The sequence below is a fragment of the Trachinotus anak genome, unplaced genomic scaffold, assembly GCF_046630095.1.
Source record: "Trachinotus anak isolate AG129_WGS33_773 ecotype Australia unplaced genomic scaffold, CSIRO_AGI_Tana_v1 ptg000032l, whole genome shotgun sequence".
In the NCBI taxonomy this organism is placed as follows: domain Eukaryota; kingdom Metazoa; phylum Chordata; class Actinopteri; order Carangiformes; family Carangidae; genus Trachinotus; species Trachinotus anak.
In genome coordinates, this window is record NW_027273883.1 from 20,956,379 (window position 1) to 20,984,262 (window position 27,884).

Genomic DNA, 27,884 nt, shown 5'->3' on the forward strand with positions numbered 1-27,884 from the left:
TTTTTTTCACTTGCACAAATATTGCAATTTGACCCATAAATCACAGAAATCCCTTTAAAAATGTGTTGTTAAAAATGAAAACTGTTGAAGCACATGCAAGCAGTTCATGACAGCTTTGCCAAATAAAATCAGCACAGTTTTGATCATTTATCTCTGTAACACAGATTCATGAGCCCCATTTTGGTTGTTGTGAACTGACTGAACAGGAATCAACTGAACCCAGTCCTGTTTGGAATAGACGGAGCTATCGAAAGCCAGAAAGCCAAGAGAAAAGACGAGAGACGTGTTCACAGATCACAGCAGAGAGAAAATGAATTGCGGAAATGGTTCAAATAAAGGAAATCTGATTAGTTTGTCATGCGTAAAACACGGTCACCAAAATGTTCCTGGCAAGTTAAGTCAAGAATATTTCAAGTTTTTACAACAAAGATCCGATACGTTGAAATCATCGCCGGTTCTGAGGCAGACAGGAAATGTCAGATAAGAGAGCTGAAAAGGCAGCATGGTGTGATTGAACAGACACTCCACTCTGTGTGATTTATCATTTCTGTGTCAGAAAAGGAACATTCTGTACTGTTTCATGAACATGCCCCAGGTATATCCAGCTGGTTAGAAAAGACAGAATAAGTCAGGATGTGCAGTGCGTTCATTCATTTGCCCTAACGCTGTTAGTCTTGGTCTGCCCATGTGGCTGTGTGTGTTCATTCTTCTCCACAGCGACGCCGTAGCTGTGTTCAGATCACCCACAACACTGTTACTCCTCCTAACTGGCCCTCTAGCTCTTCGGTGTCCTTTCCACCTTCACCAGCGGGATTTTATGAAGGCGAGTCAAGGTGACAGTGCAGGAGAAAAGGAAAAGTCGCAGTTTGAGATGGAGGAACCTATCATGAGAATATCTATCAATACAGCAGGGATATATGCAAGTGCCATCAAAGACTGCTCATAAAGAATAGTGCGCAAGTATGATTTTCTCACAAAAAAAAAAAAAAAAAAAAAATAGGACTGATTTTCAGTGAAAAACAGACTATCATACACTTTGATCTTAACAACAAAAAAAAAAAAACATTACAAGTTTTGGGGCACCAGTCAGACTTTTTTTTAAAAATGTAACAAAACTTGCCCTCCCAGTAAAACTGTACAAACTTTTTTTGTAATACAGAAAAATATTTACAAGGGTACTTCTGTTTTTGTTTATTTTCTGTTTTGTTTTGTTTTGTTTTTTTTTAAAAAAGGAAAAAAAACCTCTAGTAGTAGTAGTAAGAACAATGCATCAAGTCCAGCTTTGGCACTCCTCTTAATGTCAGCATCTGCACCTCACATCAGTGCTTTAACAGTGGAACTCAAAGTCCCTGGCGCTTTGTGATGACATCACAGGCAGACAGTTACATCACTGGTTCCACATCTCAGTCATCTTGAGTCGCAGAATGGTGGTCGGTGACTCAGAGGTCAATGATTTGCTGTACCTGGAACATAATCAGACATCAGGCATTCATTATTTTATCAATACAGTTCTGATTTATTATTTATTCGATGATTTATTTATAGTACTTTGACTGAAGTGGTAACTGAGAAATTTAGAAATCATCAGTTGTTATGGACATGAAATGAAAACAACCTTTTTGGGTACAAAGGTGCAAATGTTTATATAACAAAATAGAAGTTCTCCACCATCTGTACCCTTCTTTCTGCCTTCCTGTGACAGTAACGATGTGTATTTGTGTGTGTGGGTAGTGTGTGTGGGTGGTGTGTGTGGGTGGGGTCTGTCGACATGTTCGATGCTAATGATGGTGTGGTCCAAATATCATCCTGCCTTCCCAGCATGCCATCTTTCTGAAGGACCAGTCAGAGATAATTACACACTAATAACTTCCTGTGTAGCTGGGGCCTGCAGCTGTGGCATCTTAAACCAACAGTTCAACATTTATTTGTTCATTTACACAAGCCAAATCACACAGTGACGCTTTCAAAATCCATCTCCTACTCCAGCATCCATCCACCCATCAGTCCATTCTGCAAAGCCAGTTATTCCTGGTCAGGGTCACAGAGGGCTGGAGCACATCCCAGCATGCATTGAGTGAAAAGAGGAAGACACCTTGCCGATAAAGCAGCAGCCATGTGTTCTTGGTTTCACCTCCACTTTTATGACTGGCGCAGATGATTTTGCGTTAAGTTCTGCCCCAAGCGGCCAAAACAAAAAACAAACAAAAAACTCATAAAATTCATCTCATGATTCATCTCATCAATGTTAGAAACAAAGTGACCCCTAAATTTTATACATGTAGTGTAATGTCAACATCTGGTGCTTGTCTCAATTTGATCCTTCTCTTTTTACTGCAGTTAACAGCCCTGCCGTCAAAATTAAAGGGCTATTTCACCTATTTAACTCACCATCAACCAGTGACCCTCCCTGGTTGCTCCAAGGTCAAAACATCTGAGTCTGTTGCCAGCTTCTGTCTTTCCACTCCTCCTTCAGTCTCCTCGCCCACTGCCACACTCACCTTCACCCACCTGGCAGGAAAACAGACACAAAGTTAAAATACAAACACACAGACTCCTTCTAGGGACTGGAAACAAAATCATAGAAAGATCTGATCTGTTATGCGCTTTAAATGAAAGATGCCATAAACCATGAATGGAAATCTAGTTCATGCAACAAACAAACGAGTGCACACGATGGAGTAATCCAGTATCCACAACTGGCTCTGCCAATATGTATGTATTGTTTTCACAAAATATTCTTCCAATCCTTAAAGAACTCCTTGGATATTCCTTTAAACTAAATATTGGCAGTGAGCCGGTCTTTTTAGTCTGTATAACATGAAAATAAATATAAGACAAAAATCTGCTTTTTGTCTCTCCACCCACCTCCCTTTGTCAGCAGTGCTAGAGCTGGTCTGGTCCGGTCTGGTCCGGCTCAGGTCCGTCACACTGTGTGCTAGTCTGTCAGTCAACCACTGGACTTTGTCTTGTTCTGACAGCTTGGAGTGCTCTGTAGCTGCTGTCTTCTCACCAGCCTCCTCCACTGCACCAGTGGTTGTGTGATAAAGCATGTGCATAAAAACAGAGAAAGCACAAAGTCAAACAAGGGAGTGAGACACTTTCCAAAATCATATTAAAAAGAAAAAACACACTCCTCCATGTTCTCTTCCAAAACTCACCTTTTACAGCCTTGACTTCCACGGAAACGCTCTGTTTTTTCTCAGAACTCTGGCTGTTCTGTTCCTGGCCCACTTTCTGCTGCTCAACAGAGTTTTGGTTTTGGAAACCTTCCATCCAGTCCAGAGGTTCACCGTTCTTCAGTGCTGAGCGGTGGTCCTTAAACCAGCGGACAATGTCGGTGCGTCCCAGGCTTGTTTGCACCTCCAGCTGGCTGTACTCCTCAGGAGATGGCCACTGGGTTCGACAGAACATCTGCGACAGATAATGTGAACAAGCACAAAACATTTCACACCATTAAAACAATACAGTATTTAATTCACTGTCCCATAGCAAAAGCAAAATGCTGTATTTAGCCTGAGTAATTAACAACTTCAAATTTCTAAATTCAAACAACAGCAACTGGAGAATATAAAAGATTGCTCGTGACTTGCTTTTATACAAAAGGGCAGATGTCTGTGAATCTTTTTGCCAGAGCTCATGGTAAAGAGATATACCAATAATTAGCAAATGTTAGCATGTTACCAAACTCAGCGGAGGAATGTAAAATACTAAACAGTATATAAAATAGTTCAAATTAGCTTACAGTAATTATAATAAATTACTAATAAATATAAAATAACACTACAGGGGTGATTTCTCTGAATCATGAGTACTTTTACTTTTAATATATTAAGTACATTTTGCTAACAATATTAATATTCTTGAAAATTTTGCATTTTATATTGCAATGTTGCTATTTTTACTTAGTTAAAGGCTCTAAATACTTTCAATGAACGTGCTAAACTAAGATGGTGAACATTAAACCTACTGAACAGGAGCATGTAAGTATTGTCTCTGAGAGCATGTTAGCATGTTAGCTGAATGCTGATGCTTGAAGCGTTTATATTAAAGTAAAGTCATAAGTAGAGCCAGGCAGAGATGTTAACAAGGCTGTAAACTCTTAGTCTTTTTTTGACAGTGAGTCATGAAATACCTGGATGGAAACACAGTATGCTTTCATTGTTTATAAACCGCTTTAGCATTATAACCTCATGTGCTTTGCTGCAATGTGTCAATGATGAGACACAGTTCCTTGAAACTGTCTCTAGTGGTAAAACACAGGACCTGCTCACAGGAGCTGCAGAGCAGAGCTGACTGTCATTTTTAACAATTCAGTTGAGAATTAATTTTAAATCCTACACACTTACCTTTATGTGATGTGTAGTGTTAGGTGATTCTATAAATACACTGGCTATTGTTGATAGGCCTAATGTGTGGCTGACAGACTCTCTTTTCCCCCCATAGCTATGGGTGGCCATTAAATGACAGTCTGTGTCTTAATGGTTATAAAACAAATACTGTTGGTGTTCCAGAGACATCTCATGAATATACTGCAAGTTCCAGTTAAAGGCTTTTTAACCCTTAGGGATCCCACTGTTTTCTAGACACAACGCTTCTCTAACGTCTTCTCTTTACTTTATCAGATCTGACCTTGTAGCCACTTCTCACTTTTAATATTCAGGTATCAGCCAATTTAATCATGTAGTGTCAATCACACTGCTTCTTCTCAAGTACAAGTACCATACCATCTCAAGATTAATCATTTAATTTTACGCAACATCTCACTTGAGATTGTACGAAAAAGGTGCCATCTCATCAACTAATCTCTTTAAAGTCACATCTCATTAATCTGTTGACACCATTAGCAACACCTCTGCAATTAAAAGAGCATTCATCTTTATATCATTACAGCTTGTATCAACGCTCTAACTCGTGGCATATTTTGATACAGTCAATGTTGACATGTTTTTGTCACCTCTTCTCACCTCTCTGAGCAGGGTGAGGGAGCGGCTGGTGATGGGGACTGGGCTCGTGGAGGCCGACAGGATGGGAGGATGGGGAGAAGAGGAGGAGGACGAAGAGAGGATAGGAGGAGATGCAGAGGAGGAGAGGGTTGGTGGGTGAGGGGAGGAGGCTGCGAGAACAGGAGGAGACGAGGAGGAGGAAGAGGAGAGGACAGGTGGGTGAGGGGAGGAGCGGAAAGGTTTCCCGTCCTGCTCTCGATGAGAAGCTCCGTTCAGCAACGCTCCGGGCCGGTCTGGTCTGTCCTCCGTGTTTTTTGAGGCCATGGAGAGCAAAGTCTTCTCCATGTTGTCCCTCAGCGCCCTGCGCTCTGAAAACCAGCAGTCCACCTCCGTCTTGGACAGCCTGGTCTCCTGGGCCAGCTGGTCTGCAGCACAAGAGAGTTCAGTGGGTCAGATGAGCTGCGTTACTTCCAAGTAGCAGGTTTTTTTTTGGAATCCTAGAGATTCAGTCTCTCCAGGGGACTTAAAAATGGGTTCATTAAAAACATTTCTGCTATTCCTGTCTTGCAGGCACCCACCAGAGACTGGCCTACAGTTACATCATGATGAAAGAAGATTAAAGTCACATGCTGTGAACTTAGAAGAGGAAGAAAACAATACTGAATTTCTTGAACATCCAAGTTACAGTGTGAGGATACTGAACTCCACCAACTACTTATTTGACCAACAACCAATCTCACCTACTATTTCAGTGGCAAAGTTTTTAATGAGTAGTTTAAAAGTTCTGTAAACATTTTTCTCAGGGAACATCACAACATAAACTGATCCTTAAAAGATATCTGTGAAGCTAATTTTGCGCCTCATTAGGTTCCAATCTGCAGGAGGGCTGTCATGTGCTTTGGTAGGCAAAGGCAAATATAAAGTGTTCACATTAAGCATCTGACTTAAGTACTAGACTGAGAGCACCAGCAAATAGGTTAGTAAAATGACACGTGCTTGAATGCACAGATAACCACAGAAAATAAAAACATAATGTAAAGATGCACATATTGTCATGATACAAATTATATTATAACTGACTCAATATTTATCTGTTTTTTTCCTGATCGGTTGATACTTGAAAACCGTCCCAAGTGACCTAAACGTCACTTTTCTCTAATAGAGTCCTCCCAGAGCCACTCTCTATCGTATACTAACAACCCAAATAAGGATGAGGTAATAGAGCTCCCGTCTTCCCATCCTAAGACGTGTGCTTGTGAGAGGATTGATGGGTGGGCTGTACCTAGCTCTGCCTCAGTTGGAGAGCTGCTCCTCTGGAAACTCTCCTCCAGTGCCTTCAGCTGCTCAGATGTCTTTCCCTTCACCCTCTCCAGCAGAGGAAACTGATTGGGTACTGCTTTCTTTACTGGACCATCTTTAGGTGCTGGCATCACCTCTGCTTTCACTAGCACTGGTGGTGGAGGAACCCCTATAAGAGAGAGAGGGAAACGTCAAATGCTGAGATATGCTGATTAATGTTTTAAAACTAGAATTACCAACTTGCAGTTGTATGTCTCCACCGACCACCAAGTTGCAGGAAATACTGTCACGATCTCAAATCTCCTGAGTTACAGCATTGAATAATAGCCAGAGGTGTTTACCTTTGACCATTTGGATATAAAATGTCATCACTTCATCATTTTATTCTAATAGACGTTTGTTAAATTGTGTCATAATTAACGTATGAATTTCTTAGTCATGGCCAAAAATGTGTTTTGTGAGGTCACAGTGACCTTGACCTTTGACCACCAAAATCTAGAGTCCAGTGTAAATGTTTATCCTAAATTTGAAGAAATTCCCTTAAGACATTACTAAGATATCGTGTTCATGAGAATGGGACGTTTAGATGTACAGATGCACGGAAGGACAACCTGAAAACATAATACCTCCCAGGCCTTGACTGTCGGTGGCAGAGAGACATAATAATACACCTATGGCCACCAAAATTAGATTCACACCCACAGAAAGATGTATGATTAATCCCAGTCAGGGTAAATGTGGCACTGTTCACACCTCGTACCTTTGAGATTAAGGAGCCTCTGTTCACTGAACCACTTCTTTATCTCTCCTCTGGACAGCCCAGTGGTCTCTATCAGCCTGTAGATCTATCACACGACAAGATGCAGTGGAAGATGAAACAATAAGCACAGGCTTTTATTAGTGACAGTCGAGTGGTTAAAAAAGGCAGCAGTGCTAAATTAGAAAATAAAAGCAACCACAAAAATCTGTCTATGTTGTACTTATAAGGCATGGCACAAAACAAATGCCATTTCACTCACTTATTCTTACCTCATCTTCCTCAGGAAAAGGACACTGTGTGTAGCTGGACCTCAGTACTGTTAGCTGCTCGGCTGTTTTATTGGGGTCAACTGTGAAACTCAGCACTTTGGGTGACGCCAGCTTGGATGTGGCCAGGGGCGCCGAGATGGTTTGAATGATGGAAGGTCGTTTACTCTCTGTGGCGATCACCGGAGAGGCCAGGGGTCGTTTAAGTGACTGCGCCACCTGTATTGATCATGGGGGAAATATTAAATAGAGTTTAAGATGGATAGTTGCAAGTCATATTGACTGTTACTGTGTTTATGAGTTACATTTTTGCCCAGGGTTTTCTACCTGGTTAGCCACCGTGAGTGCCAGCGGTGCACAAGTGACAGTGGAGCCGTTGGCTACAGGAGTCAGCACCAGGCTGCTCTGCCCCAGCAGGTGACAGGGGAGGGACTGCAGGACAGAGGCTGCTGGCTGCATGGCTTTGGAGGCTGTGGTGCCTGCAGACGGGTTAGTGGATGAGTGGGAGTTGAGCTGAGGAGCTACAACGGTGAAGGTTTGAGGCACAGAGGAGATTGTACCGTTGAACATTTTCTTCCTGGCTTCTTCCACCTGTCATAGAAGAAAATGACTTGTTATACTTGTATGTTTAATATATATCTCTTATCTGTGTGTATTCCTGCCAATTTAAAACATTTTGAATAAAGTTATTATATTTATATGCAGTACAGCACCAAAATAATTTGGTGCCCCTTCTTAGACTGTTCAAATTTTAAAAATTAAATATAATTTCACAACATGTGTCTAATGATACAAAATCCCATAATCTGATCAGCGGTTATTGTTTTCTAAATAGACAATCAGTGCTTTGAGCAATAATTTGATGTAGGCATGGCAAATTCCCTAGACCATTTAATATTTCAGCCCAGGATAATTATTCTCAGTACTCGACATAAGGTGAAAAAGTTGCTAGAAATACAGTTTCAGTCACCATTAATATTTTTACTTTTTGGGAAATTAACAGAGGCTCTGTTTGACCTTGGGAAACACATTAATACCTAAAATATTATTGTTACTTTAACTCCCACCTCCTCAGGTGACCAGCTGATGCCCTGTTTGAGCCTCTGTGTGGTGAACCAGACTTTGATTTGCTCCTCTGGATGTTTTGAGGCTGCAGTGAGCCAGGAGAGCTCAGCCTGTGTTGGGTAGGGGAACTTGTTGAAGGAGGAGATGAGTGTCAGGTTGTCATCCAGTGAAGGGTTGTATTTGGTTGTGTTGAGGGGCACTGCGATCTTCGGCACCTGGAAAAAAAGAAACAAAAATAAAAAGCATTATATTTAGCATGGTGGATATTAAAATTATGACAATGCTTAATGTTTAAACAAGTCTGTAATTTCCTCAGAATTTCTTTGGAAGTTTCCTTCCAAAAGAAGTGTGTACTTATTGGTAACAATTATGGTGAAAATAGGAATTTGAACCCATGTAAATATAAATTCATTGTTAATTTATCTTGTAAATTTTCATTTCCATCTGTGTTATATTGTGTGCTTGCCTGCAGACGCATTTTGCATTTCTGCATGTGCATCTGGCCTACTGTGTGCTGGCTAACAGACACTCCAGCTTACATTAGCAATTAATTGGAATAAATTAACTGAAGTACACCAACTGAACACTCTCTCTCCCCCTTCTTACAATTTCTAATAAATTACAATGGCAATTCCTAGGAAATTATTAGAAAATTGCAGACACATAAAATACAGCATTACCGGCGAAACAGTTAAATGTTAATTTGAAAAATTGCCATCTATTCCACTAAATGCTAACTTTCAGTGCAGAGCCAGAAGTCGAAAGAAATGATCTTTTTGACACATAAGCTATTTTTCCTTTTTTTGTCCTAACTTAGATGAGATGATCGATACCACCCTCACATCTGTGGCTCGATCTGGGAGAACAGTTAGCTTAGTTAGCATACAGCCTGCAAACAGGAGCAAACAGCTAATGCCAACTAGCACCTGTAAAACTCACTAATTACCACATTATACCTTGTTTAATTTGTAAAAACGAATTAACCTAAACTAGCTAAGTTAGCTTAGCTAGTTAGCTTAGCTAGCTAAGTTAGCTTAGCTAGTTTAGCATAAATAGGTTCACATTTTGGGAAAAAACTACTACTAATTAAACAAACATGATATAACTTGTAATTTAGTATGCTACATGGGTGCTGGTAGATTTATTTTATTTGACCTTTGGACAGAACCAGGCTGTTTCAGGCTAAGCTAAGCTAGCCATCAGCTGCATGCTGCTTTAGGTTTGATGTACAAACATGGGAGTTGTGGTCATTGTCTCACCCAACTCCCGGCAAGAAAATGTACAAGTGCATTTCTCAAAATGACAAACTAGAAGAATTCTTCGTCCGTGTCTTACCTGGGTATAGTTTAGAGGCCGCTGTAGGGAAGGCATGATGTGAGAAAGGCTGTCTGCTTTAAGGAGCGTCGACTCAGGGATGATGACAGTCCCGTTGACGTTGACCGCTGTGATTGGTTTCTTGACCAGATCAGGGGTCAGTTTACCCAACTGAGGCTCTGTCCGTTTATTATCTGATGACATTATTTTTGGTTTACCGATCTTGACTGTGGTGGGTTTGCTGAGTGGCGGAGTGCCTAGTTCGTCCCCTTTGCCAGAAATGGCACTGGAAGTGTTGTAAATGACTGCATTGTTACTGCACCCCTCTATTGTCTGTTCTAAGATTGTCTGATTGTTCATTTTTATACGTTTGAATTTAAAGTTGCTCTCCCCTGGGTGACACCTCTCATTGTGTTCTGTCAGGGTGTCAAATTTCTTTGTGTTGAAGTTGCAGACGGCACACAGATACAAGGGGTTGAGGATGACGTTAGGATGGTTGGCGTCTACATGTTCTTTGAAAGTGTTGAGGTTCTGCGTGGAGAAGGGGCAGTATTTGCACTCGTAGCCCCCCTGCTGCCTACGTTGAGGCTTAGAAAGGTCTGGTGGCTCCGTCGCAGGTTTGTCTGGAGCTGTGGGGGGGTCTGAGGCTTTTCCCATTAGATCCAGGTCCATGGATGGCTCTGCTCCTATTGAGAGATCTGCCTCCATAGGCGCCTCCCCTGTATGGTTATCTGTTTTTGTCTGGTAGAGGGAAAGAGCAATTTTCAGATGAAAAAGTTGGACTACAAATGGCATTTTTGAATATGTGCACATGATCCACGCACAAATATATTTTGTGGCTCATGCCCTAGATTTATAAATTGAATCCTGAGATTAGTGCGTCCACTGAAAACCACAGAAAAATGCAGCATAATATAAAATCACAAGCTAGAAACTGCTTTAATATGACAGTATTTAGAAGTCATAAAAGAATAGAAATATTAAAAATTACACAAAACCAAGCATCCAATCATATTTAACTCAGCCTAATAAAGAAAAGTCGGATGCTGCTGCCAGACACACTGAAAGTGTACCTCCATGTTGTGTGACTCCTCTGCCTCATCATCCAGCTCCACCAAGGTCTGCTCTGGTCGGATCATACAGGGAGTGGAAGCCTTCCGTCGACTGGACATGATGATGGCAGATCCTGGGTTCGTCCTGGTGGACACCTGCCCTACGCTGGTGCTTGTGTTCGGCCAGGGATGTTGTAAAGGAGACTATGGCTGAGGTGCCCAGGATGCAGGACGCAGCACTACAGGGAAAACAGAGTCTAAGGTGTGGAAGTATTGCCAGGAGGACTGGCGTGCACTAGAGATACAGGCAGCACAGGACAGTGGGATGGGACTGAGCAGCTGAGGAGCCTGAAGAAAAGCCGTCCCCTGGGGTGAGATTAGTGGCTGGAGAGAGAGGAGGGCAGTGGAAGGTGAAGGTCTGGTAGAAGTGGGACTGTTGTAGCGCAGTGTAGGCTGGGCTCGCTGACAGTGTCAGCTCCAGTGCTCACCGACCTCCTGGAACTGCATGACAGGATGCTACCTGGAAGAGAGCAAGAGGAGGAAAGTAGAAAAAAAGAAAATTACGATCATAAGAAAGACTTCTGACTTGAATCCATTTAATCAGTAGCCCTTTTACGAAGCCTGATCCAGATGGGAAATGTTGCGCCTTTATTCCGCCTCGCTGTTCTATACAAAAGATATGAAGGTGGAAAGGGGAGCAAATTATGGCTTTATGCGGGCGTGTGTGATTTTAGATTTATTTGGGGCAGTGTAAACAAGCAAAGGGGGAATAATACAGGGTCCTCTTAACAGTAGTATAAAAGGAGCTCTGTGTAAAAAAGGGCTTGTGAGACCAGGGAGGGGTCCACATCTCTCAACTTGATTTAAATTACGGCTGAACAATTGAAATGTTATCCAAATTGCAATATTAAAAAAATCGCAGGAGCTGCAATTTTTTGATCAAGGTAAAATGTGTCACCACAGACCAAAAATGAAAAGTGTTGTGGTGCTACAGAGACGCCCTGATCTACAAATCATATTCTCCAGACATGAAGGAGCATGCTTGTTCAGTACAGGCCTAACAAAATCAAACTATCATCTTTTTATATTCTATTCAGTGAAATGCAAAAATGACCATTCCAACTAAAATCGTACCCGATATTGCAATATTCTTTTCATATTCAGCCCTAATTGAAACGGTCACACAAGGCAAGTCACAGAAATGAGGACAGAAATAGCTTGTATAATGTATATAATGGCTGCACAAAAATCAATGTTAAAGTAAGGATCTGTAATCAGTTTCACCACATAAATCTACTTTATGTGTAGAAATTTGTTTAAAAAATGTTTAAAACACAGATGACATTGGATTATACATGAGGGAGAATGAAGAAAAATGAAGAAGCACAGATACACTTTTTAAGTGCCTTTGAATAGGTGCTACAGGGGGAGCAGACAGGCTGGTTCGAGCATTTTAGGTAATGCAACATGCTGGGTTATTTAAGCTCAGCGGTGTGGAGCTGCAGCGAGCCACCACCCAAAAGAGATAGTCAACAGCCGGCCGTGGGCAAAAATGGCTCAAAATGAAAAAGGTCAAAGGAGGCTGACAAACAAACAAACAGTGGAGCGCAGCAGACGGTCCACAGGTGGTCAGCTGGCGGACGAGTACAGCAGTGCTGCTGAGAAGCCTGCACAATGTTCGGTGAAAAAGTGAGAAGAAAAGCAGCGTACATGCATCCCTCAGATGGCCCATCACAAATTTAGACAAATCTTTCTATCTCAGTGTATAGGACTCAAATTCTAACTAGAGACCATCATGTGATGGGATCACACCAACTGTAACATCTGTCAACATGATGACGTCCAATCTGTGATTTCTCAGTTGTTAGCACTTCATTATTAGATGAGCACTCAGTATTCATGGGTCGGACCACACCCATCCTGCATTCATTTTAATCTCATCTACCCACCTGTAAAGTGTCGTGATTGAATCTTGGACATATAAATATCTGCCAAGGTACTAAGAAAAACTGCCTCTGAGGTAATTCCCACTACAGTAGGTGTCTGCAGGACCATGATGCCATGGTGACACACACACACACACACACACACACACACACACACACACACACACGCACGCACACGCACACGCACACACACAGCCTGGGAATGTTTATGGACTGTGGACAAAAACCTTACATATCATACACATCCTCTTGACAGCTGCTGTATCCTGTCAATGATCCATTAAGAAATACCAAAGCAATACCAGCCCTGCTGTTGCAGTAATAAATCAAAAAACCTCAAGGAGGATGTGGCAGATGTGGGGTGGAGTAGGGGTAATACAGGAGTTACTGTTTAGGCAATGCAGAGCTGAGACAATTAACCGATCAAAAGAAAATAAATTGGCAACAATTTTGATAATTGATGTTGTTTATCAAGCAAAAATGCAAAAACAAAACACTGGTTCCAGCTTTCCAACTGTGAATATTTGCATTATTCTCAAATGAAACAAGCAATATGAATATATCACCTTGGGCTCTCTACGGCGCTTTTCACTATTTTCTGATATTTTGCAGCCTGAACAATAATCGATGAATGAAGATAATCGCTGGTTACAGCCCTAGTTGAGTGGCTCTTGCGTTTTCTGTGTTGTGATATTTCAGCTACATCTGTATTTTGTGTATTTTCTGCAAAACCACCGACATTGGAAAATGTACTGGAGAGCCACCTTGAGTAGGTCAGTTTTAACAGTTTAACACTTTTTTCCATACCCTGAGGTGATGAAAAATACTTCACCTAATGATTCACTGATCAGTAATTAGCTGCTGAATAAATAACAGACCATTTACATCAGGTTTACATGGACAAGCAATTAAAATTTTTCAATTACATTAAAAACAAGCAGTTGCACAGTCGGGGAAACAACATGAGCAACAATCTTCGAAACCATATGGACTCTGCCTCCAACCTCCAACACCCACCTGTTATAATTACAGTTTGTCAGTTTTACTTGGCTGAGACCAGGAGGGTTCAGGTGGTGGCTGTATTTGCAGCTTCGCTCTGACTGAAAACGAACATGAAGCTGATGACTTAAATATCAGAAGTTTTACAGAAGGACTACTTTGGTGTCTGCTTATGTGGAGTGAAAACTTTTATCACCACAGTTTGAGAGCAGTGATTTGACAGTGCAGCTGATATGCAAATACATGCAGCTGACAGGCTCGCGGCTGTCAGTACGACAAGTTCTCCTGAGAAATATTGACTAATCATAAATCAGATTATGCTGCGGAGTGAACAGAATGAGAGGCCGGAGACAAAGCAGCTTCAGATGCATATCTTACAAAGCTAAGAGTGGCTTTATTTGGCTTGTGTGGAAATGACACCTCCATCGAGAAAAATCAGTTAGGAAAAGCTGAGGAATAGCTGAGCAGAGGAGACTTTTTCCCGGGGTAATATTGTAATGAGAGGCGAGAGAGAGAGAGAGAGAGAGAGAGAGAGAGAGAGAGAGAGAGAGAGAGAGAGAGAGAGAGAGAGAGAGAGAGAGAGAGAGAGAAGCTTATCTGACTGAAAAAGTCTTGATATTCTGGAGGCCTCACACTGAAGCTTCATACTCATATGCACATGAGTAAAAATCAAATGAGTCGATGCAGCAGCAGCAGCACTCTTCTATCAGGACATAATGAGGTTTCATAAAACGGAGTCAGCACAGAGGATGAGGGAAAGTCCTCTTAAAATGTCACACACACCACACTAGTTAAATGTGTGATGCTTATGAGTAAATACTGACAGAGGAAATACATCTAACCCTGCCAAACAGAGACCCTGTCTAACAGTATGATCATATTTTAGCCTGTTACTCAGGATGGAGCAACGGTAATTATGGGAATAGTATGACTTTGGGGGCTTCTGTCAGCTCAGTATATTAGGACTGTACTTTGTAATCATGTAAAAGGTCCTGTCCAACAGCTACACATTAATCACATGGCACTATACGCTTCGTGGCTTGAAGGCTGTCATTCGCCAGTCGACTCATTGTCCCGAGATATCTCAACTCCTCAAACAACCCACTGAGGCATCATTAGAATGCAGACTCATTACCATGGTGTCGCTATAGCAACCGCGGACGTAGAGCTGTAGTCAAGTAGCTGCTACATCCATGTCACAGACAGAGACTGTATATACAGGGGTGACCCGGCTGCATGTGGGACTGAATTTTGTGGTTTTAGAGGCAGAAAAATGAAAAAGGCAGAAATAACTTAGGAAAACTGAAATTTTGCACAAACTGCTGACAGGCTGTGTGCGTTGAAAAACAAAATCCCTGTCCTGCGGGATGCAGAGTGGTGTGGTGCATTTGTGAGGTTTCTTCAGCTTCACTCACTCGGAGAGAGTCAACGGGGAAAGTCAAGGAGCAGTCAGAGAGAGAGGACAAGGCGCCACTTTCCAGGGAAATCAGAGCCAGTCAGAGGTGGCACACAAAAGATGAGGTTACAAGCTGCCTGATTATCCTACTAACCCTGTTTCGGGCGCTGTACAGACTAAGTCCTTATAAGAGGATACATGATGTAAACACTGCGGCGTACATACTCATACTACGACTCACTATCGCTCCGTCCCTCAAAGTCTGTCCTTGCCAAAAATCCAGCAGCGTAGCCAAGATCCAGCAAGAAGGAATTTGAGATGCATCTGTTGTACCACTTTATGGGACCTGCTGAACTTCACAGCCTGAACACTGTGTGGATGTGCTGACGGGTGACAGCGGCTGGATGAGGATCTGACTATCAGCACAAACAAGCTGTAGCTGGACGTTTCCCTCCTACTGTATGTGCTAAACCCACACAGGGAACGGGAGGGAGGATGAGCAATGCCATTTATGCAACATCCATATTAGTAAGCTGTAAACACAACTACAGCTACACAACTCAAATAATGTCGGCGTTGTTGTTGCCACTGGTTCCTCAAATGTGAGCTTCAACTCACTGGATGACATCAGACTGCATATCAACTAACTGCCTTCTGAGTCATTTATAGAAAAAAGTCTCACTGCAGGACAGATTTTGAAGAGAGGCTGACTCAGAGTGAACATCATCATAGGCAATACTAACACAAACAACTCTGCAGTTTAAGTTATAGCAGTCAAGTTAAACTCATATGTGCCGACTGCCTCAAACAAAGAGGAAAGCATGTGTAAAGAGCGCTGAACAGTGAGGATACACTGGCACCAACGGCCCCCTCCTCTCTCCACTCGATCATGTTCAGTGGAGGAGGGAGGGGCTGCTCTCCTGCTGCCTTGGCTGGCTACTCGGGAGCACCGAATGCCATCATGGAAAAGAGAACCGCTACAGTGTGTGATTAATAACTATGGCAATATATCGCTCTATTCAACAGTCACTCAGACTTAATCAAAATAACTTGTACAATACCTCAATAACAGCCTGACTAACAGACTCCACTCTCACCAATTAAAAGTAGTCAACCCGGTGTCCTTGAGACAAGAAATTTCTGGTTTGATTGTTTGCTTTGCTGTAAACATCTCACAAAAAGAAATGTTCACAGACTAATGTGTCAGACTGCTGTCTGGTAACCTTTACCTTTGATTCTCATCTTAATTCAGAGGCACTTTGTGATGTCTGCTCTTGAAAGCTTTCTTAATTCTTATACCAGAAATGTTAATTAGTCGTGGAGTCAAACCCAAGCTGTTTTCACAACCTGGGTCGAACAGTCAGTCTCCCACCTGTTAGTTAATGTGTCTAACCGATTCAGCCCCTGTGTGCAGTGTGAGCTCTGTGCTGGAGCCACAAACTCTGTACTGTCTGGATGCTCATTAAACTTGTATGAATACTCAGCCTGGCAGCTCCTTGCCTGCCCGTCTGTCTGTACTTGCCTGTTGTCTGGCTGTCTGTCTGATTGGTGCATTGTATTAGTGGGGCTGTCTCTCTGAAGGAGTTACCTTTAATGCTGCCAGGCAGCAAATACATATCAGCCCTGGCAGTAATCAGTTTAGGCTACACACGAGCATACGTACTGGAGAGAGCAAAGGGGGAAATCAATGCAAACCCTCAGTATGACTGGGCCTGTCTGAAGTATGAAGATAGACAGATGATCTAATACAGCAGGAATATGGTGGTGCTATAGGAAGGATATCTATCCAAACAGCAGTGAGGAGAGAGTGACACTGAACAGATGAGTCACAGCAGCACACTCCTCTCAGATCCTATTTCTGGGTATCATTAATGTAATCAAACTCGTAGTGGAAAAACCATGGCTCAGACTCTGCTTTCAAAAACTGGAATTTTGGAAAAGCAATGTGAAGTGGCCTACTGCAGATATCCTTTATTAAAAGACATCTGACGACTTGGCAGTACATATGTGCTTGGCTAAACCTGCGGTGAGCGATGCGTATAAAAGATCAAATTCATGGGAAACAACTTTTCTTATGGATCACTATGGTAACTGCTGTACCCGTGGCTCAGAGGTTAAGGTAAAAGGTTGCTGCTCTATTTTTAGTGAGACAATAGTAAGTAAATATAAAATGATACAATGCCAGACTGATCGGATGCAATCAAGTCTCTTGCAAGGCTGTGCACTCTGTGAAATGTGAAACAATATGTCCTGTGCCACGGCTCGCAAAGATCAAGCTCAAGAACTGGCAGATTCACGAAGGCTTTTATTGTTGTAGCTGAAGAGAGAAGAAGGCTGGAGAAATGAATGCACTGTAGAGACACAGGCAACTGAGTGCCAGAGTTTTCAGGCATGCAGTCATCACTAACACAAAGGCATATGAATGGCAACCTCTGCGGCTCCTGCACTTGAAGCCATGCATGAAGTACAAACCAGCCAGTTCGACCAGCGCTGCAGAATAACAAGCAAAACAAGAGTAGGAAGCAGCATAGAAACCACACGATGCAGACACACAGCCTGTAGCAGTGACTCGACTTTGTCGTTACATTGACTAAAACTTTGAACCTCAATCACACATTTCATTTCACAACAACATACTGCACAGAGGGAGCGCACACGCTGCTCTGTTGGCTTTGCTGTGAGGGGTGGGCTTCTCTCGCTAGCTGTCTGTTTTGAGTGTGTTTTCCCTCCTGACTGCTCGTTCCATAAGTCAGCCGCTGCAGTGAGGAGGACAGTGTGTGTGTGTGTTTGAATTGTGTGGGTGAGGAGAGGCACCACCACCATTAATACGTCCCAGCAGGGGTGGAAGAGGCAGAATTTCGGACCGTCGCAGACTTAATTTAAATCTCATCACGCGGCTCCTCCAGAGCAAAGCAAAGTGCTGCACTGTGTTTGAGTGCTTGGTAGGTTCTGCATAGCAACAGAGCAGCTCTACTTTTGCTGGGATGGGATGAAGACTAAACATTGATCAGTGATCAAAATGGTCGTTTTACCACTACAGCCCAACCTGCACTGGATTCTGTGAGGCTGACACTGATAGGGAAAAAAAAAATAGCCAATAGCCTATTGGATGTTTTTTTTTTTTTTTTTTTTTGTAAACAAACATTTAACCAGAACTAGAAAGGCGCTCAGTCGAAAGCCTGGCACCACTGAGTGCAAACATTGTCTTCCACCAGAGTCTGGATGTGCTCCAAATTGTACAAAGTCATAGATCTCAACAACATAAATATATCAGATTTTTTTTTACATCAAGATCCAAATATTATCTCCAGAGAAATTGACAAAAATGTTGAAAAAAATCCCAATCTCCCAATGGTGATGAACGTGATTAAAAAAAATAAAAAAATAAAAAAAAATCCTGGATCCGCCCCTTTAACCGGATCAACACTAGACTTTTAACGGTTCTCCAATGGCCGATGCCCCATCCCTCCATCATGATTGGTGCAAATCGGTTCAGTACTTTTTGCATAATCCTACTGACAAACAGTAACCCCTGGAGGAGGTTTAAAAAAAAAAAAAAAAAAAAAAAAAAAAATAGTTCAACATTTTTGGAAATAAGCTGATTTGGTTTCTTCCAGAGGTTAGACTGACGCCTCCCTCATGTCAGCATGGTAAATGCTCTAAATGGTCAGGCCTTATATCATGACAACAAATCTCTGTTTTATTTCCCATGACTAAAACTAAAAGTTGACAGAGCCTTTGCAGTTGCTACTGCATGATTGAGGACCCAGTTGCCAGTTGTTACCAGCTGTTAGAAATTAGGTCTGCCTCCACTAGACAAAAGACACATTTTTATTCACTGGCCTTCTTGGCCTACTAATCTTCTATCTGCTGTCATGTCTAAAACTCTGTTTTTGTCCCTGATTTATTTTAGTTAATTGTTGTTGTTGGTATGTTTCTCTTTGTGTTTCCACTTTTACATAATATTTCAATAATTCTTTGTAGAGCGCTTTGTTCGTCTTAAGCTGTGTTTAAATGTGCTTTAGGATAAACTAAATATGTAGCTGGAGCCAGCAGCCGTTTAGCATTGCTTAGCATAAAGACTGGCAATGGGGAAATGGCTCTGTCCAGTGGTAATGACATTTACATACAATCACCTCTAAAGCTCCCTAATCAACACTATCAAACCTGTGAACTCATTTTTGCTCTTTGTTGTTTTTACAGATTAAAAGCTGCTGGTTCCAGGCACAAGCTCACTCACAGTGGTGAGAGTGACATCAATCTTCTCTCCTAACTCTTGGCGTGAAAGCACATGACCATATTCGCCCAAAATGTCAAACAACTTCTTTAAATCTGGGTTAACTGAATTGTGACTTAGTGTGGGTTTTTACACAAGAAATAATCTTTTTATCTCGTGGACAAACAAATAACAAACAATAATAACTACAGTGTTTCTAAAGTCGGCCTCGAGCATCTTCGGTATTTCTGAACTACAATTTCTTATTATTTACTGACATATACACTGATACTGATATATGTATCAGTGACTAAACACATTTTAGTGCAGACTCTTAATTTTGACAAGATTCGGTCACATCAGCAAATTCTAGCTGCTGCAAATTGTGTATAACACAATCTCACTTTCTTTCAGATCAGCACTTTTTCTCTTCAGTATTTTTTTTTTTTCATCATTCTAAAGTTGATGAAACTTTACAACATCACACACTCATCAGCTTTTATGACAAGTGGCCAAACTTTCATATGGAGGTCCCAGGAAACCAGCCTGATCATCACCGCTGTGCCCTTATTCAATCTACAAACACTGGGAGACACAGTGGCCTATATACAGCAGGATGGAAATACTGTCAAGCAGGCCACGCTGCCAGAGACTCGGGGTCCAGTCTCCTCTTTAATGTGGTTCGTGTAACACTGGACACACACTAGTGTCACATTGCCAGACCTGTATCCTCACTTAACACACACAGGCGCACCGGCGTACACACAAAGGGCAAGCTATAAAAATATCCAAGTGTCACCCACTCTGTGGCTGATGGTTGTGTTACTATGGTAACACTGTAACCAACAGAAAGCTTTGGTGAGTGTGTGCTTGCATCCAGGAGCAGAAAACCCAGGAGGAGGTCAATCAGTGTCATGACAGCAGAGATGCTTCAAACCCAGCTCACCTTTACTTTATGGTTGACACCAACGCTGCCTAATCTCAGACAACAGATCTGAGCGAGGCATTCAGAGGTAACAAACACCGTGTCTGACAAAGACTCATGTTTTTTCTCTGACAATTTTATTAAGGGCATAAATAGCCCAGCAATGGACTCTAAATAAGCTATTTAACCAATACGACAGTCCATCTTTTATTTAGCTTTGCCTGTATAACATCAGGACCTGACGTGTATCCAACGCCCATACTGTCATGGAAGATCTAAGGCAGTCTCAGCTCAGTTTGTTGCTGCAACCCCTCCACACTCACACAAAGTGACCCCAGTGACGGAGGCCAACACGTCAGCGTGCATTCACTTGATTCCAGGGGCTGCGCGAGGCAATGAAAAGCAGATGGGGCACAGGGCAGAGTTTCATTACAGCAAATGGAGTAATCCTGGGGTAAACTAGCTCTCTTGAACATTTTTATGTGGCTTTCATGATAATAACCCCCCCCTTCATTTGGTTTTGCTGTCCTGTTTGTACTCCTCCTGTTTAGCTCTATGCTCTTCTCTTTCACTCTCTCTCGTGGCCTTGTGCACGTACAGACAGCCACACTGATAACAGCACATTACTCTCCCACGGAAACCTTGTACTTCATAATGTCAACTATTAAAGGATTAAACCACAGCTAAAATGTTCCTGTAGTTTTTTTGTTGTTGTTATTTTGCTTAGGGATGGTAAAATGTGGGTTTTTAGTTACAGTAATTGCATTGTGGGGCACAGCTAGAGTAGGTCAAGGGTCATCTTGCACCTAACCTGCAGTCTGCAAATTAGGTCAACAAAGACAAGGAACATTGGAGGGACTCTGCAAAACTTCAGTGTAGCAGTTACCACATTTTGTCCACTACAAATCATGTCATGTTACACTGCAATGCAATGTTTGGTTTTAAGAAATATTCATGTTATCATATACAGTGTGTCCTTCTCATGTGTGTGTGTATGCATGAGAGGGAGAGAAAGCTCTTGACTGTCTTGCTGAATACAAATGTGAGCACCTGGAGACTTTGGAGTTCTTTACTAAGTGTTTGATAGAGTCTCAGTGAGCACTCAGTGTTCCTGTGTGGCCAGATTTCCCACCTGTCAATCTCTGCTTTCTGCAGTGGGTGTGGCTTGTGAATTGTCTCTGGCTTCTCCCCATTGGTCTCATGTTGGCAAGAAGGGGCGTGTCTGAGCTCTGACGTGGTGCAGTGCAGACGGCCTTTTAGTAAGCTCCCTCTCCATTTCCTCTCTGTCCCTGTTTTTTCTAAACTTGAAATCTGGAGGACATACTGGGATGTGAGAAGGGGAGCGACTGTACACACACACACACACACGAATGACCTACATGACATGCACTGATTGTGTGCATGGGTACAAAGCTAACTTTTTATTTTTTTTTAGTGGTTATGTTCAGAATTGGACGTCTCAACTGCAGAAGTAGTTTTGAGTTATAAAAGACTGCAGTGGCTACTAGAAATAAGCTCTCTGACTGGTGGATGATGTACACTGGGTAGTTTAATACACGCTTACACATGCAGAAACACACCGCTGGATAAATTGCTATGCACTCACAGACTTAAATAATAATCAATGCAGCAACGAAGCAGTGATGTGTTTAATAAAATACACAACTTAGGAAATGACTGATAGAAGATAGTAATGATGGAGCCCGGTGTACCTGCTCTTTCTCCCACTCATATACACATACGTCTCTCACTGTGAGGCCGTCTCTTGTTTCTCATTCACCCTGCTTAGACATTCTGACTCTAGTGTCTTGTTTCTTGTCTTTGTCACTCTCTGGCTCTCTCAGTGTCACCGGGTTTCTCTGTGACACCTTTAGTCCGGTTGGATTTCCGACATGGTAAACACCACAGTCGTACCTGCTATTCTTTGTATTCGTGTGTGATTTTTCCGATAACATTTCCGAGGGTGTGAAATGGCGACACCACCTCGAGTACATTACCAGACAAGACAGGGATAACCTCAGCACACACATAAATCCCTCACACTTGAGGACGATGTGACCTTTTTGTGTGTTTTACCTGGAAATGTTGCTGCTTTGGTTTCCTGTAGCTGTAGTGGAGGATTTCCAGGAATCAAACCAGGTCCTGATCTAGCAAAGTGCAGCCTTTTACACCAGAAATTGACTTGACACCACCATGAAAAATTGTTTTTGCAGCTTAAGGTGCATGTGGGGCTATAGTCCACATGGACTTATCACTTTTCCACTTCTGTCTCCCTCTCTTGTCACTCTCATGTAGTGTCACTCTATTGTCTCTTCCTCTGTACCACTCTGTCCCTCTCAGACATCACATGTACTCCCTACTACAGTGTTGATTTCATGCTCCGTCTCCATCTGTCCTCATGTAACTCCTCTGCCGCTCTAATTGTCTCCTTCCCTGCATCACGCTCTCCCTCTCAGCCCCACCTACAGGTGATGAGCTCATCTCTGTGATTGCCTTAGTCACCTAACAACACGTCTGAGAAGCCGGCGGAGGCACAGCGGAGAGGAGGACCTGAACCGAAAACAGTGGAACAAAGCACAGCGTACATGTTGGTGATGTCATCACAGAGTCAAGCTGAGCACGACGGGCCCGTGATGACAACAACAACCTCCATCCTCCAACCCATGATGACTCATTTCAGTGTTTCACCAAGAGAATGGACAGCCATTACACACATTGTACAGGACTGGATGTGGAAGTGTGATCAGCAGTCAGGAAATGCTGGACGTTCCTGATGAATGTTACAAACAAAGACGTGTTGAAACCCACCGCAGGTCTCCTAGCTCGGGCCTAAAAATAACGGCCGTATATCATGGAATACATGAGTGTGAGCTCAGAACAGACAAACACAAGTACGGCACCAATAAATTGATGCTTCTGCTTTATGTGCTGGTTACAGTATTTCTGTTAGTAAAGCCTAAACAAATAGTGAGAGCAAAAAAAAAAAGACCTCCTTTAAAAACGTAAAATATCCCTTCAACCTATTACTGCAACCTCCTTGCTCCCAATCACCCTCACAAAAATCAAGAATCAAGGATAAAATGCTGTTCAGATTTTTTTTTAGCCCAAGTACAAAATGAGCTCTTGGCTGGTAAACCTGCACTTATGTTTGATCAAAGAACAGATGAGTCTGTAAGTTAACAATCAATCTAGTGTTACGCCAGAGACACACTGGATGTGTGGTGTGTGCGTTGCTGATCTGCAGCAGAAAAACACGCATGTTCACACTGGCTGCGTGTCTGCTACTGCCAGCTGTATCTGTCTAGAGTTTGCAGGATGTTGGTTTTGTCTTTATTATAAATTAATTAAAAAAATTTTTTTGGACAGAAAATGCTTCTAAAATAACACTTTCTGCTAAAATGTCTATGACGGGTTCAGATTCAGTCTAGACAGAGACTAGTGAAAGTTGTCGGTTTTGTGTAATATTGCTGGTATGATGTCAAAAGTACTGCAAATAGGTCTTCTCTATTTTTGCCGCAAAACATGCATGTCACGTGAAAAATAGGCAAGATGCTGAATTTCTACGTCACACAACGCAGCCATGACGTGTAAGACGTGTCTCACGCAGGCAGTGTCCACTGTAATCCGTTAATATGACGATCCAGTGCGTCTCCAGCCTTAGCCCCTAGTCATTTTTGTAGCTACATAGCTGTTGGTCAGTGCTGGTTGGCTAATGCCAGCGGACAGCCGGCGATAATCAAAACCTGCCACTTATACGTCACGTTAACATTTCAATCACCTTCACCGGGATCTTTGCAGCAGCAGCCGCAGCAGGTTGATCTGTCAGTCTGTAAAAATGTAAGGTCAGCTAACTTAACTTCAAACACTGATCAGCTTTATGATCAGCAGCACACAAACTGCCGGCCACCTGCCCACTTTCATTTATCAAAAACAAACACTTTCTCAGTAAATGTGTTTTACTGTCAATTTTCTGCACCAGATTAACTGTAGTTTGCAGCCAGAAACTGTGTCACTTTCAATAGCTCTTGCTAGCATGATTGACAGATGCAACATCTGGTGGTATAACTGTCAACAATAAGATCTCTCACATCATTTATATGAATGATATTTGACTATCTCTCACTTTCTTCTCTGGTAGTCAGTATGCAATGATCTTGGACACTGAAAACTGCTTTGATGTACCATGACGTTTGATGTTTGGAAAACAAAATCCATTATATTTGACATTATGATTCTAAAACACACCTTTAGCTTTGGTTTAGAAGAGCTAGTGTACAAGCTGTCTAAATAAATCTGTCTGACTAGAGAGAATTTTTTATGTTTTCGTTCACCTCTCAGGTTATAATTTGACACCAATTCTTGAGGCTCTGTGATTTTCTGTTTAAATGAATGTGACAGACTGAGTCTTGTTCATTTTCCACCATCTGGCTGCAGTAAACGAATAGATGCCTCTAGGAACAAAATAGCGTGGATCACCTCACAGCTGGATGTTTCAGCTGTGACATTATACGAGGTCACAGTACATTGAGAAACTCTGCATGGTTGGGCAAGACGGGGGGGGGGGGGTGTTAAATGGGGGCAGATTTATTTTTATGCCATTTTTCCAGAAATAATAGCTGCTTAACACCTTACTGTAAATAAAGCTCATGATTTTGGGCTGTATGAAAAATCTCTCCCTATTGCTGTCACAATGTAGTGATGATCACTGCTGTTATGGACACAAAGGTAGGATGGTGACATCTGTGCATTTCTCTAATCCCTTTTTGAAACAAACTTTATCATGCATCTGTCAAACTGTAAAAACAATTCACTGATGTTGTCCTACACTGCAGCAATGAGGATTTTTTTATTGTCATCACTTCTTTCTACTACACTGACATGGTTACAATCAGTTTGAGTCTTTTTTTTTTTTTTTTTTTTTTTATTGGGTGGGTTATTTGCATTAAATTACATATTTTAAGCCGTGTTCCCGACATTATTCTGCAAGAAATGCTTGGCTACAAAATACACTCCGCAACAAATGTGTGTGTGATTTGAAACGTGACGGTTTACTTTTATCAACAGAAACCCTTTGAGTGTTCAGCCCCCCATAAAACTGAGCCGGCTGTCATTCCAAATTACATAACATTATCTCTGATTTGGCAGATCACAAGCGGAAACCATGTGAAGAACAAAACATGAGCCAAATTTCTCTTCACATGGAAAAGAGCAAGGGTGCGTGGCTTAGTGAGCGAAGCCAAGTTTATACCCAGAGGAATTGCTAGTAACGGGCATGACAGGAGGGTTAACTGCGCTGTGATCAAAACCACTTGCATCTCGTACGGAGAGGGTGGGGCTGCTGATCAGAGAATGTTTAGAAATACAACATAATAGGTCACCCCAGCGCTGAGAGAACGCCGTCTAATGAACAAGATATTTCATCAGACGTACAGTCGGCAGCATCCGTAACAGGCGCTGAATGCTTTTCAATTAACTGGCCCACCTGTAGGGCCTCAGTGTGTAGACCTGTCAGGGGTCACCAGTGAACAGGTGCAATGGATTATTGGGTGTCAGGGACTGTTTTATCACAACCAACACCACAGTATGTTAGATATAAAATACTACTTTAATCTCAACCTCCACAGCGATAGAGTCAATATCTAATTGTAACTGGTACTGGGAGCCAGCTGGCGTTACTGTCCCTGTTCTTGGAAATGCCACAGTCAGGTGTTTGATGTTATTATTATCACCATCACCAATACATATTGGTGTATGTTGGTTAAATGCTACCAAAATCAAACCATTATACAGAATACAACTACAGGTCAACGAATGTCAGATTTGTGGCAGTTCATCGTGATGCACCGATCCAGCCTTTCCTCTTCCGGCGCCTCAGCTTTGGTACAAACCAATCTGATACCAGTGCTCTCTCTTTCTCAAATTTACTGCGAGGAATTCATTACAGTCCTATTTATATGTAAGGTAACAGTGTAAGGCCAGGTACTGCTGTGGTGCCAAAAACTGAATAAATGAATGCAACAAAAGATGGAAATTTTTAATTTTATAATAACATTAAGAAATACTCAGTATTTATTTATTTATGTGGACTGGTTCAAATCATAGCTTAACAGGGTAAGTAACAGCACCATTACCAATCTGGGGGTGTTGCACAATTGTATCTGGGTAGATCAGTTATACTGAAGGAGTGTATGTTGCCGAAATTTGGCCAAAGCCCCAAAAAGCAACAAAACAAATTACATAAGGCTTAAACAGAATGTGCTCTGATCTGACGAGGACATACTACACACACAGTCATGAAAAGTTAGTGTGTTTACGATGACTTCAGATAAACTTTATGACATGGTTTCACAATAATAAACCTATGCTACACAGTAGAGTGTATGTAATTTATTGTTATACGACATGACGGAAGAAACTAGAAAACTGGGGAGGAGGTGATATACACTGGGCTGTGTTTTGGCAGCAACAACAACTATAGCACTGGAGTATTATATTATTTAGGTGTTTGTAATTATGGCGTGTGACATGTGTTTATGCTCTCCATCCAGCGACGTAACAAATGTTATCTCATATAGCACAGGACAACACAAAGCATGAAAGATAATGAAATAAATAAAACAGCTTTTTTTTTTTTTTTTTTTTTTTAACTGGGTGCACTGAGGACATATTTCCCCTGGTTGAGACTGAGCGTGCTGACTCCAGGGCAGAGCTGCACACAGCCTGCCTACAGCGTGGGGCCTCGGGTTCAAAACAGAAGTTGATATTCTTAATAAAATGAACCACGTCTGACTTTCCTCCAGCAGCCACAGGCCTGCTGCAGTGACATTTTCTCCTATAAGTGGGCTCCTGAGCCACAGCGCCGCGTGTGTGTGTGCGTGCAGCAGGAGCCGCGGGCTCGGAGGGGAGGAGGCATCACCAGGGGTAACGTTACGCCTCCATCAGAGTCGCACAAATCAAAGTCTATAAACAACGTCGGACTCAGAAAGTTGCTCTCGACCCTCGGCGCCGCTGAGTGAGAGCGGCCGCGGCGGCCGAGGTGCGGGGTGTCCGCCGGCCAGCCCGAGATGTGACGGAGGGGCGCAGAAAAACACTCTCCCCAAATGTTCCCCCTCTCGCCATCGACGTAACAACATGTCGGCAAAGGACGGCCATGTTTTGCTGGTTATGTCGAAACGGGGAGGAGGAAAAGTAGACACGATGTCTCCTCTCTGCCTTCTCACGCCACAGCCCCCACGAACCGAAGTGAAACTTAAACACACGGGGGCGAAAACATCCAATTAACAAGTTGGCGGACACATTGTCTCGGCACGCAGGTGTACGCGGCGGGGGCAGGCAAAGTTCATGCGGCGAGACAAGTTAAAATATTTATACAGAGGCGTGCGGGTGTTTGGGAGCCGAGCGGAGGCAGAGCCAGCCAGGAGAGAGGCACAAACAAACAACTACATGCAGTTTTAACTTGGGGACTTTTCAGGGGGGCAGCCGCGGCGAGCCCTTTCAACAGCACAGGAGCAGTTTCTCCGTTTCTTACCTGCCCACCGGTTTTGGCGCGATGCTCAGGTGGTGCGGTACAATCCCAGAGCCGCGGCGGACCGACGAGACGAGCCCGATCCGCTTCACCAGACACTCTCCCGGCGGCCCAGTAACCGAGCAGACAACAGGCGACAGGAAAGGAAAAATTGGCGATCACAAGGAGGATCTACGCC

General features: G+C 42.6%; 1 protein-coding gene across 1 annotated transcript; it reads right to left on the reverse strand.

The window, feature by feature from the left end:
• Positions 1-979: 979 nt before the first annotated feature.
• On the reverse strand, positions 980-27,884 carry zhx2a (zinc fingers and homeoboxes 2a). Its single transcript, XM_071470963.1, has 13 exons — positions 27,710-27,884; positions 10,721-11,219; positions 9,669-10,388; positions 8,336-8,548; positions 7,596-7,859; positions 7,272-7,487; positions 7,003-7,087; positions 6,226-6,411; positions 4,965-5,368; positions 3,159-3,411; positions 2,866-3,022; positions 2,389-2,508; positions 980-1,463 (listed from the first exon to the last, which is right to left on the reverse strand). The coding sequence occupies exons 2-12, from the start codon at positions 10,817-10,819 to the stop codon at positions 2,391-2,393; spliced, it is 2,715 nt and encodes a 904-aa protein (XP_071327064.1). The 5' UTR covers positions 10,820-11,219; positions 27,710-27,884; the 3' UTR covers positions 980-1,463; positions 2,389-2,390.